Source organism: Phlebotomus argentipes, unplaced genomic scaffold (assembly GCF_947086385.1).
Source record: "Phlebotomus argentipes unplaced genomic scaffold, Phlebotomus argentipes genome assembly contig_6, whole genome shotgun sequence".
Taxonomy (NCBI): domain Eukaryota; kingdom Metazoa; phylum Arthropoda; class Insecta; order Diptera; family Psychodidae; genus Phlebotomus; species Phlebotomus argentipes.
Genome location: NW_026776145.1, coordinates 1,650,896 through 1,668,551, shown reverse-complemented (window position 1 = coordinate 1,668,551; position 17,656 = coordinate 1,650,896). Strand labels below are relative to the sequence as shown.

Sequence of the window (17,656 nt, the reverse complement as noted above, 5' to 3'; positions counted from 1 at the left end):
AGGCTCTCATGGGCATCGTATAACAGTTTACCACAAACATCGCATGACGTTTGTGTTTACTTTTTTCGGAGGAAAGTGTATTGCTTGCTTAATTTACGCAATTTTTGCGCTTTTTTTTACTGCAGATAAGCGCAACAACGCATTGTTTAGACAGTCTTGTGATTGTCAAGTGGTTACCATGGATAAACTGCTGAGAAACTGCTTAGATACATTGTAAGATTGCGTCACGAATACTTCCTGGCAGTGAATATCACATACATTTCCATATATTTTCAGGTATCTGCCGTCATTTCTCAATAAATCCGGTATATATTACGCAAGAGGGTGTTACTGCTCAAAGACACACTGCGTCTGTCAACATCCGGAGGAGAGACAGTCTGGAGTAAGTGATTTCGTGAAGCTCCATGTCCAGCAAGAGTGTAGTGCCTTGAAGAGCAGCACAATTAAGGATTGTAGTGAGAAGAGCTTCACAGATCAGAGACAGATATACGAAGACATCCGGGAAAGGCGATCCAAAAGGAGTTTGAGTAAAGACTCTCGCTCTCAATTTGTTCAATCTGAGGACAGCAGTGGGAGAAATTGGGGAGATAATGCCATTCTGGACAGTGAACTAGACTTCGATACACTTTACGAGCTGTGCGAATTCCGAGAGAGAAATTCCGCAGAGTGCATGAGTGCGTCAAATCGCTTGCGGTATCGCAGGAGGAATCGGAATAAATTTGGTGGCGTAGGTCATAAATGTCTCCACAAGTACCAGATGAATGAGAAACTGCAGCCCGTGCCACGATTAGCGAGTAGCCGTGGAGAGAGTTTGTGCGAAATTTGCGGAGGCATTTCGCAGTACCTGAGAGAGCACACGGTGAACGAAATCATTGCAAGAGATCCTCATCTGGGTGGCAAAGACGCACCCATAGTGGTCGTGGAGGTGCCCAGAAAGGTCTGAAATCTCTGAACGGCTTGAACTTCCCGCGGGAGCCTTGACTTGAGGTTGACCACACAGCACTGAGCATTTTCCGGTGGAATTTCACACATCTCAGCGACACTGATGATCTGTTGAGGCGAGAAGAAAACAGCCATCCAATGTGCTAAGGTTGAAAATGTACTGGGAGGAATGAATGAATTGCGTGTATTGTTGATCAGCGACGTACTCCATATAAATACCGCGGTTGGCCTTTGTGGGAGAAACAGTCTGCAACTGACCACGGAGGAGTCACCAGAGTTGAGAGTCGTCCAAGTAGTGGAAAAGGCCACAGGTGTGAAATTTTTGTGAAGCCAATCAACCAGTGCTCGTGTTGAGAGTAAAAGTGATAGTTTTTTTTGTTCGTCTCTAGCGTGACCACGAATAAAAGACACTGAGCGCGGAGATAATTGCAATTGAGTCATAAATATATTTGGTGTGTTTTGTCGAAAAAGCGGAGATTTCACCGTCAAAAAGAGGCACATAAGGAAGGAAAGATGCATAAATCAAACAGTTTAATTTTGTTAACAGTAATTGGATTAACACTGGGCAAAGAATTGCGTAAGTGAACATTTTATTTAATCACTTTTTTCTCACATCTCCCATTTCTCTCTTTCTCCGCCGACAATTAAACACTAATATTTGTGAAAAGATAGGCGCTCGTGAAAGTTGCCAATGTGATGTTTCTCCGTAATGAAAGATTTTTCGTCTATTTAACGAGCAATTTATACAATTTTAACCCCTTAGCATTACTTTGCGGTTCACCTTTTTTTGATCTACTAACATTCAACGCGGAAAGTGAAAGTAAATCATCACCAATCGGCCAGCAAATGGTCAGAGAAGAGATCAATGAGGCCTGGCAAGTGAGATGATGATGGAAAATGTATGCATTATGCAGAAGAAAAAAAGAGTCTCTCTGTTGAAACGAAATTCCTGGCTGCACAACTCTGCAACTGCACCTTCGCACCATTTGCGCCAATAAGTGGCTGAAAAAGTGTGGAAAATTGGTCTTTTATTTCCCTTTCGGCCAATTGAGTTTATGCTAGAATTTCGTCGGGGCGATAATTAGAGAAAATTGAAAGTGATTTATAATATTGCAATTGCGGCTTCTGGTTTTTAGAGTGGGAAAGAGATGGAGAGAGAGATTTTGATCTCCTTGGTGCAATTTCTTGTTGAGTCTCTCGCGATGACATAATCAGCTGGAGTGCTGGAACGATTGCTAAAAGTCGGTCAAAACTCGATTAAATTCAATAATAATTATATTTCATTTCACTATAAACATGAAATTTATGAAATCTCGGACAAAAAAACGTGCAGCGACAAGCGCCTTTTGACCAATCGTCAAATTTTTTCGCTTTTTGGTGTCAATTGGTCACTTATTACAAAATTTTTCGTTAGTCTCTTAGCGATGATGAGGGGAGAATAATTCAATCTTTTTTTTTTGTTGTTGTTGTCACCTCCTTTCCATGTTGTGCCATCTCAACACACCAGCGGACGGATTCAAGCGGTGCCGAAGGAACGACCCGAAATTGGGACAGTGTCTCCTGCAGGCCGTCACAGATGTTCTGCCACAGATGAAAAATGGTAAATATTTTGCATTTTCTTTTCCGTCCACTAATTATATGAGATTGCGTTCCAAGCAATGACCACACATTGAGAGACGTGAGGTGTGAGCAAAGAGGCGCGATGAGAAGCAAAACATATTCATGCACACACAAAAAAGAAGAAGAAATAAAAACTACTGGACACTCTCAATGCATTTCACGTTACCGCCGTGAGCATAACATTTTCGGTTTGGCCAACATGAAAAAAAATCCGCATAAATGGAATAATAAAAAAAAGAGAATGAAGTGTTGATGTGAATGGATCGATTACCACGATTACCACTCTATTTGGTGAGTTGAGAGGCGCACCAGAGAGTGAACGACGTTGAAAAGAGAGTCAAGTTGAAGGTTGAGCGATGTTGTGAGATTTGTTAATGATAAATTTGCGCACATGCATTGCAAAACGTTTGACTCCACAATTCGGCACTTGGCACTTGTGAGAATTAGTGGAGCAGGAAAATTCCTTGGAGAATGCCTGAGCAGACTTGCGACACACGGTGCGCGTTCACTTTTTTTTTCAATTCATGTTTTGTGTGTGTGTGTGTGAAAAGGGAAATATAAATTGAGGATGCTCCATGCAAATCACATTAACATTCTGGTGAATTATGGCATTTTTTGGCTTGATAAATTTGAGCACGTATGCGATAAGAGGTGATCAAAATGCAGTGTTACAAAATTGACTCTCACTTTAAAATGCTATAAAGATTGGCCTTTGAGTTCAACATTGAGTGAGGCCTGAAAAATCCTCAAAATGTTCCTTCTTGCATAGTTGGAGTATGAAGAAAGCGAGATTCCTCATGAGCAAGACATCAATGAAAATGAGTGGAAAAACACTGTCTTCAGGTAGAGCTGCATTATAGAAATTATTACGACTGATCACCTCAGTTGTTTTCTCCTCAAATATGATAGCTTTCTTCTTTATCTGGCAGCCTCAGTGCAGTGACTGCTTATGCTGAGGAGAGTCGAGTAACTCCTTTATGTAAGAACTTCCTGGATGATGTGAATCCCGGAATACTGTGAGAAGCACCGTGGCATGCATTGAGGAGTCTATATGAAAAAGCACTCATGTTTGCGCATAGATTGCAATGAGGAGTAAAAAATGGTGTATTCATAATTAAGGAATTAGGTAATGTCTGTCAGTGTACAGATGAGTGGTGTTGGGGAATAAATTTATGGAGAAAGAGCACACACAACACTTTATTTGCAAGGACAAGCATCACTAGTCGCGACCATTTGTGACTGAACTTTCGTGGAGAATGTGTTGCAATGGAAAAAATTGCTGAAGATGCTTGCGTTTTGGAGTGAAGAAATTTCGTTTGTACCGAGTGCCATTGTTGTGCAATGTGGGGAAAAAGATTGGTACTTTTTCGAATGGTCATGTCCTCCTGTCTATGTGCAATTAATTGCTCACTCTTTCACATGCCATTGAAATACTTTCTACTCAGCGGCGGTGCCGCCCAATCGACTGAATTAGATTTTACTCTTCTTCTACCACTTTTCCTCTCACTTACTCTGACTCGATCATGATTGATTGCTGGGATATGCATGCTGTTTCCTACCATTTCTTCACGCACACGGGTGTGTATAATTAGGTGGGAAATGCGTTGCTAATTTATTGTTTGTTCTACCACCTGCAGGCTTGCCGGACTTTGGAATCCCCTCGATTGACCCGTTGGCCATCAATGCGTTGACCATTCAACAGGGCAAGAATTCACCGATCAATCTGAAGCAGGACTTCAAGAACATCCAACTATCGGGCATTTCGGAGACGCGACTGACCAAGTACAATCCGGATCTCAACAATTACATCCTCAGGTGCGATGGCTTGACGCCTCGAGTGGACTTTGTGGGTGATTACACGATGGACGGGCGCATTCTGTTGCTGCCAATTACCGGCAAGGGCAAGGCAAATATCACCATGGTGGGCCTGAAGACTGTGCATGAACTCATCGGCGAGCCCATCAAGAAGAAAGGCGAGGTGTACATACGGTTCAAGGAGTACAACATCAAATTGCTGCCGAAACGGGTTTACCTCAACTTTGAGAATCTCTTCAACGGCGACAAAGTGCTGGGCGAAAATATGAACAGATTCATGAATGAGAACTGGGAGTTGATCTTCAACGAGCTGAAGGGTGGCTATGAAGACACTTTCAGCTATGTGTTCAAAGATGTGACCAACAAAATTTTCACCAAAGTACCAATGAACAAGATATTCCTCCTCGACGAGTGACCACTGGCAGCACGACTTTGTTTTTTAGTTGTAATAAAAGACAAATAATTTGGTATAGAGTTAAATATTTTAAGACACTCGCTGTACATAATTTGTGCTGTAGTTTGGAAATAAAGTCTCTATGAGTGAACTATCCAATGTGAGACTGGAAAGGGCTGACGGACAACTTTGTGGAAAATAAATAATTCAATATTGCGCACATCGGGTGTATGTTAACGGCAATTTCCCCATGTGAAATTCAAAAACCGGGGTTTCGGAATTCGTATTCGACGACCGCGAGCGCCGTCTGGAGAGTCAGTGCAAAAGTGAGTGGTAGCAGACGCCAGCCGCAGAGGAGAGGTGTGAAGAAAAAGTAATTTTTGTGGAAGAAATGGTGTCCCTGGGGCAGAAAAAGGACGGTAGTCCTAATGTGGAGTTCTTCCAGTCGCCAGAGACACTACAGGGATTTGAGACGGTTCGTGCGTGGCTGCAGAAAAACTGTAAGAAGGTGAGGCCTCACGTCTGCAATGAAACGCCACCCAGCCATATTGCTTTTTTGGCAAAACACTGCGATATTTTCCAATTTAATCCTCATTTGCCCTACCAGAAGATGTATTTTCTTGCTCTGGGGTGGGTAAATAGTGAAGAGTATTGGAAAAAGGGTGTATTTTGTAAGAAATGTTGAGATTTGTGCGGTAATTAGGGTTCCCTTTTGTGTGGAGAGTGTGTCAGTTTTACACCAGTTAGTCTCATTGTGAACTGGTCTCTTTCAGTTCTTTTCATCGGCATCAGATTCACCGACGAAAGAATTTCTGTCGCAATTGCTTATCCAGTTTATTCAGTATCAGGAGACAAAACTGGGAAAAAATGCTGTGGATCCACCAACCACAAGGATACCGGTAAGAAAATCATTTGCGACTAGCGAGAATTCGTCTAAAATAGATAAATCAATCTCTCGCAGATGCGGTGCCTCCTGGACTTCAAGCCGGGTGGAGCGCTGTGTAACATTTTCATGGCAATGTACCGGTTCAAAAGTGAGAAGGGTTGGAAGAAGTTTGACTTCAGTATGGCGAAGAACACAGCCCGGAAGGATGTCAACATGCCAATGCTGCTGGAGATCGAGACTGCCCTGATTGAGGGCGAATGTCTCCGACTTCCGGTGGTGTTTATTCGCCCAGAGGTGGACAAAGCGTTGGCAAGCAAAGTGGAGGCGATCATCAAGAAGCACCAGGGTGAGATGGCAGATGATGAAGAGGATGCCACACATATAATCTATCCAGTTGTGGATCCCCTCCCTGAAGAATACGCTCGGCCCTCATTCAAGCGCGAGAAGAATGTCATGATGCACTGGTATTACTTCCCTGAGTCGTACGACTCTTGGCTGGCTAACAATTTTGACTTGCCGGACTTGGTGCCGGACAATCTGCCCTCGCCGGGCGACCGTTGGAGAGTGTGCGCTTTGTGGGCTCTGCACCTGGATCAGTATAACGAGTGGATGGCCGAGGAGGATTACGAGGTGGACGAGCAGGGCAGGAAGAAGGCGCATCGCTTGCGTCTCACAGTTGATGATCTGATGTCACCGACTGGGGATGAGAAGGGAAGGGCTCGCACCAAGAACCCAAAGAGAAAACGCTCTCCAACCCCTCCGCCAATTCTCAAAGGCGGCAAGAGGAAAAGTGGTCGCTCACCGGCGGTGTTCCAGAAGAAGACGCGCAGTGGTGACGGTGATGACGACGAGGATCTGACACGCGACATGGATGACCCACAGCCAGAGCCCAATATTCAGGAGGTGACGAAGGTGCAGCCAAACACTTCTTCCACCGCCAGTCCGGCGACGCCGTCCAACAAGCAGCGTGACTCGGAGATGATGCCAATCAAGGGCGGCACGGTGACGGATCTGGATGAGGATATGGAGCGTGGTGAGGACTCACAGGCGGGCAAGACCAGTGACAACAGCAACACACAAGAGTTTCAGCCGAAGGATGATCTCGAGGACAATGTGACAGAGCAAACCCATCACATCATTGTCCCATCTTATTCCGCCTGGTTCGACTACAATTCCATTCATGTGGTGGAGAAGAGGGCCATGTCGGAGTTCTTCAATGCGAAGAATAAGTCCAAGACACCAGAAATCTACATGGCATACCGAAACTTCATGATCGACACATATCGACTGAACCCCACTGAGTATCTCACCAGCACAGCGTGCAGACGCAATTTGGCTGGAGACGTGTGTGCGATCATGCGTGTCCACGCATTCCTGGAGCAGTGGGGCTTGATCAACTATCAGATTGATACAGATTGTCGACCCACACCCATGGGCCCACCGCCCACATCTCACTTCCACGTGCTGAGTGACACGCCGTCTGGACTGCAGCCGGTGAATGCCCAGAAGACGCCTCAGCCATCCGCATCAAAGATGCTCTTCGATCTGGACAAGAAGCAGAAGGAGAAGGAGTGCGAGGTGGCAGGTGCTCTTGGTGGGGCAACTATCAAGACGGAGTCTGGGGCTCCACCTGCCATTCCTGGTGGAATTGAGCCGGGCGCCCAATTTGGGCTGAAACTCGATCAGTATGGCAAGAAGCCGTCTGCGATGAGGAACAAGACGGCCGCCAGTATGACGAGGGAGTGGACAGAACAGGAGACTTTGCTCCTCCTCGAGGGCTTGGAGATGTACAAGGATGACTGGAACAAGGTGTGCGAGCATGTGGGCTCCAGGACACAGGATGAGTGCATTCTGCACTTCTTGCGATTGCCCATTGAGGATCCATATCTGGAGGATGACAACTGCATCGGACCACTGGCCTACCAGCCCATTCCCTTCAGCAAGTCCGGTAATCCCATAATGTCAACAGTCGCCTTCCTGGCATCAGTGGTGGATCCGAGAGTGGCTGCGGCGGCAGCTAAAGCGGCCATGGAGGAATTCGCAGCAATCAAAGTGAGTTGATTTGGTTTGGGAGTGCACTTGTATGTCTGACTAAGAGTTTCTTTTCAATTCTTGGTCATCGATGCCTTCAAGGACGAGGTACCTTCATCGATCATGGATGCACACTTTAAAAACGTGGAAAAGTCTGGATATGGTGGGAAATTTGATCCGTACGCCGGCCTGGCGAACAGTGGAATTGCAGGCACAGCCCCAGAGAAGGAAGAGGATGAGAAGCAACCGGGCACTGATGAGGATGTGAAAGATGTGTCTAAGAAAGATGGTGAGTGGATGAATGTTTTGTGTTTTGTTTCACTTGACTTTGTGTTCTAACAATATAATAGAGTTGATAACAGTAGAGTATAGAGTGGAGAGTGAAGGCGAATCACGCGTGTAAAAAGGCATTTTGCACCTCTGTAAATAATCACACACATACACACATTGAATTGATTTCCTAGAAAACAGGAGTCCTTAAGAATTAGAGGATATTTTATTTAATTAATAACATTTTTTCTCACACTCTTAACAAGAGTTCACATCACACTAGTTGGTTTATTATCTCCTTGTTTTTCTCACATCACATTCACTAGTTTCACTTCCACATAGTGGGATAGTTTAATTTGACAATATTAGTTGATTGTACAAAATTATGATTTTTCTGATTTCTATTCCCCTTATTTGCGGATTCAGACAAAACAGAGACAAGTGCGGAGGCATGTAAAACGAGTGATCCGTCTGCAGCGGACGATAAGAGTAGTGTGAAAGCGGAGGCTCAACTGCCGCCGTCAGATAGTATTAATGAAAGTAAAAGTAGTGAAAAATCTTCAGAAACCAGCACTCCGGCGTCACCGCCTAATCAGGCGGGTGGCCCAGCGGCGGCCGCGGGAGCCACTGCGGTGGCCAGTGTGAATGGCTCGGCGGCCAAGGAGAACGGGACGGAGAAGCACAAGTTGTTCAATGAGGCCAATGTGCAGTCAGCGGCGGCCGCTGCTCTGGCGTCCGCCGCCGTGAAGGCCAAGCACTTGGCCGCCGTGGAGGAGAGGAAGATCAAGAGTCTGGTGGCTCTGCTGGTGGAGACGCAGATGAAGAAGTTGGAGATCAAGTTGCGCCACTTTGAAGAGCTGGAGACAACAATGGAGCGCGAGAGAGAAGGTGTGTGGAGTTGGCGTAGGGAGATTGGGGATTGTGTGTGATTGTGATTTTACTTGTAGGCTTGGAGTATCAGAGGCAGCAATTGATCACGGAGCGTCAGCAATTCCATCTGGAGCAGCTGAAAGCGGCAGAGTTCAGGGCGCGTCAGCAGGCACATCATAGGCTGCAGCAGGAGCAGGGTCTGCAGCAGCAACAGCAGTGGCAGCAGAATCCCAATGTGCCGCCACCGGGTGGAGTGCCTGGGCAGCAGCATCAGGCCATCGTGCCACCGAATCAGCCGCCGGTGGGGCCTCCGGTGGTGAGCCAGCCGCCGCCACAGGGACCGCCACCAGCTGCCACGGTGCCGCAACAGCAGGCGCCGCCCGGGATGCCTGGCAATGGAGCGCCTCCAATGGCTAGCAGGCCGTAAGTTGTCTCACCTATGAAATTCTCACTGATCCCTGCCGACAGACAGCACAAATGAACCTCTGAGGCACGCTGTTGTACATAAATTGACATGGAGAAATATCTCATGATCATCGTAAATGGTGTCAATTTTGGAAATGCACTTCTTGCAGACACCCAATATGCAAGGACATTTTTACACTACATTTAGAGGGAGATCTCCTTTGATTTTTGACCGTATGATTGCGAAAATTCCAAGAGTTTCTTTCTCGATGATTGGAGAAAAAAGCTACTCGTAAAGATGATAGATGATTAGGAAGAAGGGTACAAGCGATAGGCGGAATGATAGATTAAGCGTATTTAGAGTTTTTTTTTTATTTTAAAAATATTTTACATTACATGTCTATTATGGTGAAGTAAAATTAACTGATGATGTATTGTGAAAGCTAAAAAATCTAACTCGTAATTTAATGGCTTCTTCAGTGAAATCTATAATGATAAAAGGTCACATAATAATTTGTGAATTGCTATAGAGAATAAAAAACGTAGATACATTAAATGAAGTTGTGATTATTATATGAGGAAATCGTTGAGATTTGGAGCAATTTCATCGCAGAGTTGAGCGTTGACTAACCGAACCGAGACAATTGGGATGTGTTTGCTTTTGAAAAATCGCACGTCTGCCCTTGAAATATTGTGATCCTTCGTATTAACGAGTACGTGAGTCAGTGATTTCGCTTCGGCCTTTGTGCTGTATGGTGGATCCACACGGACAATGGTCCCGCATCCAGCAGTGATCAGCCTCGAAATTGGATCAGTCATGTTGCCAATCAACAACAGGCATCTCATGTTCTTAAACGGTCCTTCGATGGCATTTCCTGCCCGCTTAATTCGCTGTCGCCACCGAAAGCATGCCTGAGCCAGAGGCTTCTCAATTTCTTTCAATTGCGAACAGTACTGCAGTTCATCATTTCCCACTTCGTAGTCTTCCTCGGGTAGGAAGTGACCGGCCTTAGTGCTGTCCTGGAGATATTTCGTATTCAAGAGCCACTTTCCAGTTGCCACGGCACAGAGAACCTTCTCGCCTCTATTGAGATTCCCAAATACAACGTGAGTGCATGTGGGATCGAAGGTCTCTGATATGAGCACTTTTCCTCCTAGTTTCTCGATCATCTGCATAATTTCTGCCTTCTTCGTAATGCCACATATGTGGAAGTTGTACTCTTTGACAGATTCCTCCATGTCTGGATTTCTGAATGGCTGATATTCAGAGGGATCCACCCAGCCGACGAGTTGCTCAGAACCTCCTTGAGGGCCTGTGCATGGTGGTTCTGTGCAGGGTTCACTGTTCTCCGCGAAGATCAGTCGTCTGTGTGAGGAAGACATATTGTTTTCCAGAAACTCTTTGAGCTTCCTCACTGACTCCATCTCTTCACCACTAGCTATGCCTCTCTCCACCGGCGTCTGACTCTGGGATTGACTTTGAGTCTCCAATCTCTTGGCTGCTTCGTAGTGATTCTCACCTGAAATGAGGAAGAGAAAAGAATTTTATGAAGCACATATTGAACAAAACATATAAAGTCAACTCCTACCCAGGAGTGTCTGATAGAAGTAATTGCGAACATCCGATGCCGATGGCGAATCACGATTCGGAGTGCTTTTCTCGGGTATCAAAGACGTGGCTGCATCTGCATTGCGCTGAACAGACCACAATTGCGTCAAGTCTCCACTGGGTTCCGGTACGAGTGGAGTGTTGGGCTTCTTCAGAAACACTGAAGTATCTGGAATTCTGATGCTTCCTCCCGGTGTTTTCTGTTCGCCAACGTTCAGATTCAGCTTCAGTGTGTCTCTGATGGTTCCCCTCACGGGCGTGTCAAAATCCGAATACGTATTATTTACTTGAGAAGTGATTGGCGTATTCGATGTCTTCTTGTTTGTTGGTGTTTCTTGCGCTAGGAGAGCCAATCTCTTGTGCCTAATTGGTGACTCCACAAGTTTGTTCGTGTGCACAGCAAATTTTGTACGGAGTGGAGAATAATTATCGCAGTCCAACTCATCTGATTTCCTCTTTGTTGCCCTGCTAATATAGCCATCACCTTCAGTGGTGAGATCACCGAGGAATGCGTCATTTTCCACAGGATCCACATTTTCCTGAACACTCAAAATTTCTGCTTCTTCCTCCCGATTGAGTCTCTGATAAGGCTCAACACCCTCAGGGACAGTCGACTTGCCGAGAAGGTAGTTTCCTATCTTCTTCACCCTCTTCTCACTGTAGGTATCGAAGAGCCAATCGTCAGTGACCACAGGAAATTTCCACTTGAGAGCCGCAGCGTACTTTGATCCCTCTGTTTTGGCACATATCAGCAGCGAATTCACCTTTTTGGGATAGTGATCAAGAATCTTGGCACCCATTGCGGCCGCCAGAGCTGCCATGTAGAGCTTAATGCTCCCTGTGAAGTTGCTGAAAGTGATGTGAATTCCCAGGAGTAAATCCTTCAGTCCAGTAGACAGTATCGGTTCATGGTAGAACATGATATGCACACAGTTTCTGTTGCTGATACTGTCCTCCAGCCAAAGATCATTGACAATGTTTGTCCCCTTCACCGGAGGATCGATCTTCTCCAAGGCCTCCACAGGCACAAGAATGTAGTCCACCGTCCCTTTGAATGTAGCATCCACCACAATCCCCAGTGCATTCTCCACATCCTTCACGGCCTGGGGATTTTCGTCTTCATATCCGTATAGATAGAATGTCGTGTCTTCCAAGAATGTCAACATTTCTACATCTTGAGGATCAACATTGGAGTTGTATGTCTCGTTAGTGGCATTGTTGTTATGTTGTGACACAGACGTTAAACTACTGTTTGTGGTCTCAGCTGTCGGCAGGTACTTCTGGATCACTTTAGATGGGCCTTCGCCCAGGTCCAATATGCGACGAGGGACTGCGGGACGCTTGAAACTGGCATTCATCGCCTCGATGCTCTTCTTACTTGCCGGTGATGGCTGTTCGGATTCCGGAGGCACTCTCTTCACGAGCATCATGTACTTCTCCTCCTCGGCGGGATGTTTCAATCGGTGACTCTCCAGTAACCAATCGAGTGTCACGATTTTGCACTGTATCTTCGCCATTCCAAGTCTTTTGATCTCATTCTCAGTTGCTTCGCCACATATGACATGGCTAATGTTGTCCGAGAGTTCAGTGTACAATGTAGCTCCAGCTTGGATGATTATCTTCTTCAACTTCATGCTTTCTGCTGCTGTGAAGCCGAGTAAGTAAATTTGGAGGCCATCGAGAAAAGTGCCACTCGCTTTCATCACTTTCAACTGAAGATTCTTCAGCTTATCGCGATAGTTGAAGGTGTCCTCCTGATTAGGTGTATCCAACTTAGTAGTGAATCGAGTGTGATTCCATCCCTTTAGCGTCACATCTTCATCGCGCGTCTTGGAGCACGACGCCCTGGGAGTCACACCATGCTGAGTTTCATCAATTTCCTTGTCTGCTGTCGTTACTGAGGATATCTGTGATATGTTTGACATCATCGAGAAATGGGCCCGATTTCCTGAAATATAAATAACAAAACATTGTCAGAAAGATGCCGATTGCATTGGAAACGGTAATCCAAACCTAAGTCCTTGGTGGGAGTTGAGTGTTTCACAGAAGCAATCACCCGGTAATTCTCCATGCAGACGGCGTACTTCTTGGCGGTGCTGTCGTAAACCCATTGTGGCTTTAGGCACTCGATTTTGAGCTTCCCTGACAATTTGTACTTTTCCGAGTGCGTACCATCCTCGTTAAGAATTAAAATGTTCACAATCTGGCTCTTGAAGGTTCTGGAATATGTGCCGCCATTCTCTTCAATCAGTCTCTTTATATTCTCCTTCTCAGTATTGCTCAAGTTGGTCGACGTAACAACCAACTTGTGAAACACGGGCAAGCGATGTCTGTTAAAGATTGGCTCCTCGGCAAGGATCGCTCTCTCCTGATTCTTATCCCAAATGTCCTTTACCCACTCTGGCCGGAAGATCTCTAATCCTCGAGTGCCTGCAATTTCGTATTTCTTCGACTTCACCGTGTCGGTCACCAGGTGTGTACAACTCGCGTCCAGATTGTTGGAGTAGCAACCGCCCATCCAGTGAACCAGCTTCTTAATTTCTGCCTTCTCAGCGACAGAAATGCCGGACAAACTCACAACGAGGTTCTTCATTGCAACAGTGAACACGGGAGTTGCGCTCAAAGGAATGATGGTGTTCTGGACGAGGCTGTATTTCAAGCAGGGCGGTCCAATGATGCTGTTAAATTAGGAAAAAGGCAATATTAGATGAAAATACACCTGAAATATTGCGAAATAAATATTCTCTTACAGCGCTTTCGAGTTTGAGGTTAGATGTTCAAATGCTCTCCCGGAAAACTCTTCAAAGATGAACACACTCGTTTTTGCTAAGCTCTCAACATCCACTCGCAAGCAGTAGTCCTCGTCCACCCATTTCAGATTGTTGGACAGGTTGAGGTGTTCTCTTATATGCTAAAAAGACGAAAATAAATAACCAATCCCCGGAATGATAAGGAGCCATCTTACTTCAACACAGGACAGCAAACTGGGAGCTTCTTCTTTCCTGCATCCATTTCGTAGGACACAAAAGAACGACAAGGAGTCGCCCTGCAGGGAAATATTCATCTTTTTAGTGAGAATCAGGCGAAATTTTTGGCCAAAAGAAATCACAACACTTGCAAATGCAGAAAACGTCAAATCGCGAGCCAAAATTTGAATGGCCCGTTCGGACAACGGCTTGCGATATCGAAAAACATACCCAAATCGATGAATTTTCGCAGTGCACATACATATTTTGACAATTGATTTTGTGGAATTTTTGGGATTTTCAGTGCGAGTGGAGAAATAAAAATGATTTTCCCCCTTTTACCATTTGTTGTGCTCCTCAGTAACCTGGTGAATGGTGAGTTAGGCCCAGAGAGAGAACCCCTGTGATGGAATACACAATAAATTGTTAATTACAGACGCGCAGGGAGAGGATGAAAATAAGGCTCCATGTCAAGATTTGTACGGAAAAAATATCAATCACGGTAACTGAGATTTGATGGATTTAGCCATCAGTTGTGGGTCAGAAAAGTCAATTAATGGATTACTTGGCGATTCATTGCAGGTGCACACTATGCTCCTGGACCGACCACCTGCGAGTTGTGCGTCTGCGATAACGGGAATCCGCGAGCCTGCAAGCACATGCTGTGCAAGCCCCCACTGGAGTGCAAGTCCTTCCAAATGAGCGACATTTGCTGCGAGTTCGTTTGCCAGGACGATAACTTGACCCATAGCCACGAAAGAGGCTCCGATCTGGGCATATGACTCGTGGCCACGGGTGTGACAGTCACCCTCTCCCTGTCACTCATCTACTTCCTCATAAATCGCCTGCGACAGCGCAAGATCCGTGTCCGGGAGTCTCGCCAAGTGAACGAAGATCAAAGGAGCCTGGGCAGCATTGGGTAAGTGTCAGAGATACACGGTGATTAGGGTACTTTGCCAGAGATTTGAGTGCGATTTTCTTAAGCAGCTACATCGCTGGCAATATTTCATACATGGGCAATGGGTCGATGAGCATGGAGTACCCGTACGAGAACACCGCCAATCACTATCAGCTGTGGAAGCCGTCCAGTGGATACTTCCCACGTGGAGAAGCTCCTCCGCCGTACGAGGAGGCCGTTGCGATGAATACATCGTCGTGCACTGTGAGTGTGGCCACGACAACCCACCGAACAGTGCCCATAAACATCTGCCCTGGAGACAGCTCGAGCGAAGTGGCCCCATCGAATATCACAACAAACACCACTAATCTCATAAACATTAACATTAACAATGCCGGAAGCATAACAGCTGTGGCTGCTGGCGAGAATCATCAAATTAACAATTCCATCGCAGCCATTCAGAACAATAGGTCAGACATTTAGTCATCATCTCTCATTCATTGCTTGACTAACAATTTCCTCTCGCTCTCGTTATCATTAGCACCACTAATACACCTACAGCCGGTGGTCAGAATCATCCGAGAGCAACGCAGACACAATTCAATTGCACTTCGGCCACGTGTATGGTGGAAAATGGGAATGTTTCGGTGGCTAACATGACTAACACTTCATCTGCAATCTGTTCATACGTCACGTCGCCCCAAGAGGCAAAGAGTCAGGTGCAACATTGTGGCACAGATGCCGCATTGACGAGTGGACAGATTTGCCTCAGGTCTCCCTGCAACGGACGCACAATTATTCCTAAGGATATCGAAATGCCATCTCCTGGCCAGGATAAATCGACAACTGTGGCTGCAGAGGTGGAGGCAGAGATGAAACTAGTACCAATTCTACCACCACCGCTTTTTGACGGCAGTAAATCCTTGACTCGAGACTACACTAGTGGGTCAAAGACTCCATCGACTTATAGACGGTATCATCGCACAATTCCGCGTCACTTCACCACCAGCAACACGGATGGGACGAAGGTGGACAAGAAAACGTGTCAGTGTCCCATTCAGCACGTGCCAATGACCTACATGGGATCGAGTCATCTGAATTCAGTGTCACAGAGTATGTTTCTCACGGGATTGCCCACAAAGTTGATCAGCAGCAAGAACAAGATGAAGATGAAGCCGGACGAGACAGCGCAGCAGAGTACCAATTTACATGTGGAACCCAACACTTCCGTGGGGAGTTGTACAAATAGTTTGCGTCGCGGGAGATCACCAAATACGAGGGTGGATGTCAGTCCAGTTACAATTCCACCGCCGGTGATTCCAGTGAGCAATTCCACGTGCGGAGCCAACAAAATACCCACAATTTCCAAGTATGTCCTGAACTCAGAGATGACCAAGTCCATAACTGAGGTGGAATTGCACCACACCAATTCCTTGCCGCAGACGCCAAATCAGGCTCACCCCCGTCATGTTCAGTCGATTCTGAAGAATACCACGACGTCGGCGGGAAAGAGCACGAAGGACGTCACCGCTTCCGTGGACGTACCACCATTTCCCATTCAATTGATCGATTCCATGTCGTCGGTTGTACAACAGAAGCCAAATCCGGCTCTGCCACCAAAGATGAATCGGAACACACAGAGATACCATGTTGTCAGTGGAGTGGGAAAAATTCAGACAATCTCGAAGGCGAGCGGACCTCCAGCTCCACACTATGTGCCACGGATGATTCCCTACAGTGCCACTGCGTCCAATCAATACTGTAAATCCTTGCCGCGCAACGAGGAGGCTCTGAAAAGTATGCAGGCTTTTGCCTTTGACTCGCGAATGTCAGAGAAGTCGCACAGTCTTCACAAGATCAACAGTCAACTACCCACAACGACCAATGTGTATGGTTTCCCACCAGCAATCAACCACATCACCTACTCACTGCCAAAAACCTCCGTGTCCAGCTCGTCGGGCAAGAACAGCACCAGATGCTCAATATCCGAGGTCGTGAGCAAAGTACCTTCCGTCATAAACATCCCATCGCCCACGACCAATATTAGTGGTCTGATGCAGAGTCACCATCAGATGCAACGATCGCATATGTCTGGCAGAATGGGCACATTGCACAAGGGTGAGGAGAAGCCACTGCCCGTGTGCACGACATCGAAGAACTGCTCCAATCCGAAGGAGCACTTTCTGCCCAATGACACAAGTCTAGATGACGACTATCTGAGCGAGTGTGAGAATTGTAAATCGGCACACGGATCGCGCTACTATCTCGATGCAGAGACGGAGGAATCGCCTCAGGAGACAATGACATTGCAGAGAAAAATGCCTGATAACGAAGAAGATCAGCCCTACTATCGAGCTTCACTCACATTGCCGACAAACACCAAACAAAAGTCCGCGTGAGTAGTAAACATATCTCTTTGACTGCAATCAACACAGAACTATAAAATGATTTTCTTGCGATAATTTTACAATTTGTTGTAAAATGTGTGGTTTTGTCACTGTAAATAATTTACTGATAAGTTTTGAGCATATTATACCACTTAATTTGATAAGGTAGAGTGCTTTTTCTGTTATCTTTGTTGAGATTCTTAGCACTTTTGGTTGAATTTTGGCAAAGTTTAGTGACTTGTGGAATGCAAACATGAATTCATTTTGGCCTTTCTTTTCGAACTCCTTTCAGATCCCTGAAAAACAGCCGAGAGACTTGGTTCAGCTCCATTCCGGGCAGCTCATCATCAGACGACGATGTGTGTGAATGAGACTTAAGCAATCTTATTTAATTTAATACCACCGGCAATTAAATTAAATAAGACATCTCTGTTCACGCTCCTTTCTATGCAATCGATCCAATCTTGGGAGGAATGACGTGTATTATCAGTATATAATTTTAGGATATTGTCGATATTGCAACATATTCGAATACTAACTTCTCGTTCTTCTATGGTAATTAA

At 45.9% G+C, this 17,656-nt stretch overlaps 4 protein-coding genes across 5 annotated transcripts; 3 read left to right on the top strand and 1 right to left on the bottom strand.

Annotated features, from left to right (window-relative positions):
• The first annotated feature begins 45 nt into the window (after positions 1-45).
• On the top strand, positions 46-4,942 carry LOC132265905 (protein takeout-like). The gene is made up of 4 exons (XM_059766703.1): positions 46-213; positions 277-1,519; positions 2,450-2,542; positions 4,200-4,942. The coding sequence occupies exons 2-4, from the start codon at positions 1,456-1,458 to the stop codon at positions 4,790-4,792; spliced, it is 750 nt and encodes a 249-aa protein (XP_059622686.1). The 5' UTR covers positions 46-213; positions 277-1,455; the 3' UTR covers positions 4,793-4,942.
• A 150-nt stretch (positions 4,943-5,092) lies between these two features.
• Positions 5,093-9,264, top strand: LOC132265830 (SWI/SNF complex subunit SMARCC2). Of its 2 annotated transcripts, none has more exons than XM_059766622.1 (6): positions 5,093-5,279; positions 5,545-5,670; positions 5,733-7,709; positions 7,791-7,977; positions 8,523-8,846; positions 8,906-9,264. In XM_059766622.1, the coding sequence occupies exons 1-6, from the start codon at positions 5,163-5,165 to the stop codon at positions 9,253-9,255; spliced, it is 3,081 nt and encodes a 1,026-aa protein (XP_059622605.1). In that variant the 5' UTR covers positions 5,093-5,162; the 3' UTR covers positions 9,256-9,264. The 2 variants fall into 2 exon arrangements, with proteins under 2 accessions (XP_059622605.1, XP_059622598.1); XM_059766615.1 differs by having other exon boundaries at positions 8,385-8,846.
• A 518-nt stretch (positions 9,265-9,782) lies between these two features.
• LOC132265820 (DNA topoisomerase 2-binding protein 1-B-like) lies at positions 9,783-13,910 on the bottom strand. Its single transcript, XM_059766605.1, has 5 exons — positions 13,808-13,910; positions 13,593-13,753; positions 12,856-13,520; positions 10,823-12,790; positions 9,783-10,753 (listed from the first exon to the last, which is right to left on the bottom strand). The coding sequence occupies exons 1-5, from the start codon at positions 13,904-13,906 to the stop codon at positions 9,804-9,806; spliced, it is 3,843 nt and encodes a 1,280-aa protein (XP_059622588.1). The 5' UTR covers positions 13,907-13,910; the 3' UTR covers positions 9,783-9,803.
• Positions 13,911-14,074: 164 nt separating this feature from the next.
• On the top strand, positions 14,075-17,500 carry LOC132260116 (mucin-3B). Its single transcript, XM_059758057.1, is given in 6 exon segments — positions 14,075-14,183; positions 14,245-14,310; positions 14,391-14,727; positions 14,796-15,176; positions 15,248-17,101; positions 17,386-17,500. Coding segments are annotated over 6 exon segments (2,769 nt in total). The 5' UTR covers positions 14,075-14,131; the 3' UTR covers positions 17,465-17,500.
• The last annotated feature ends 156 nt before the right edge of the window (positions 17,501-17,656 follow it).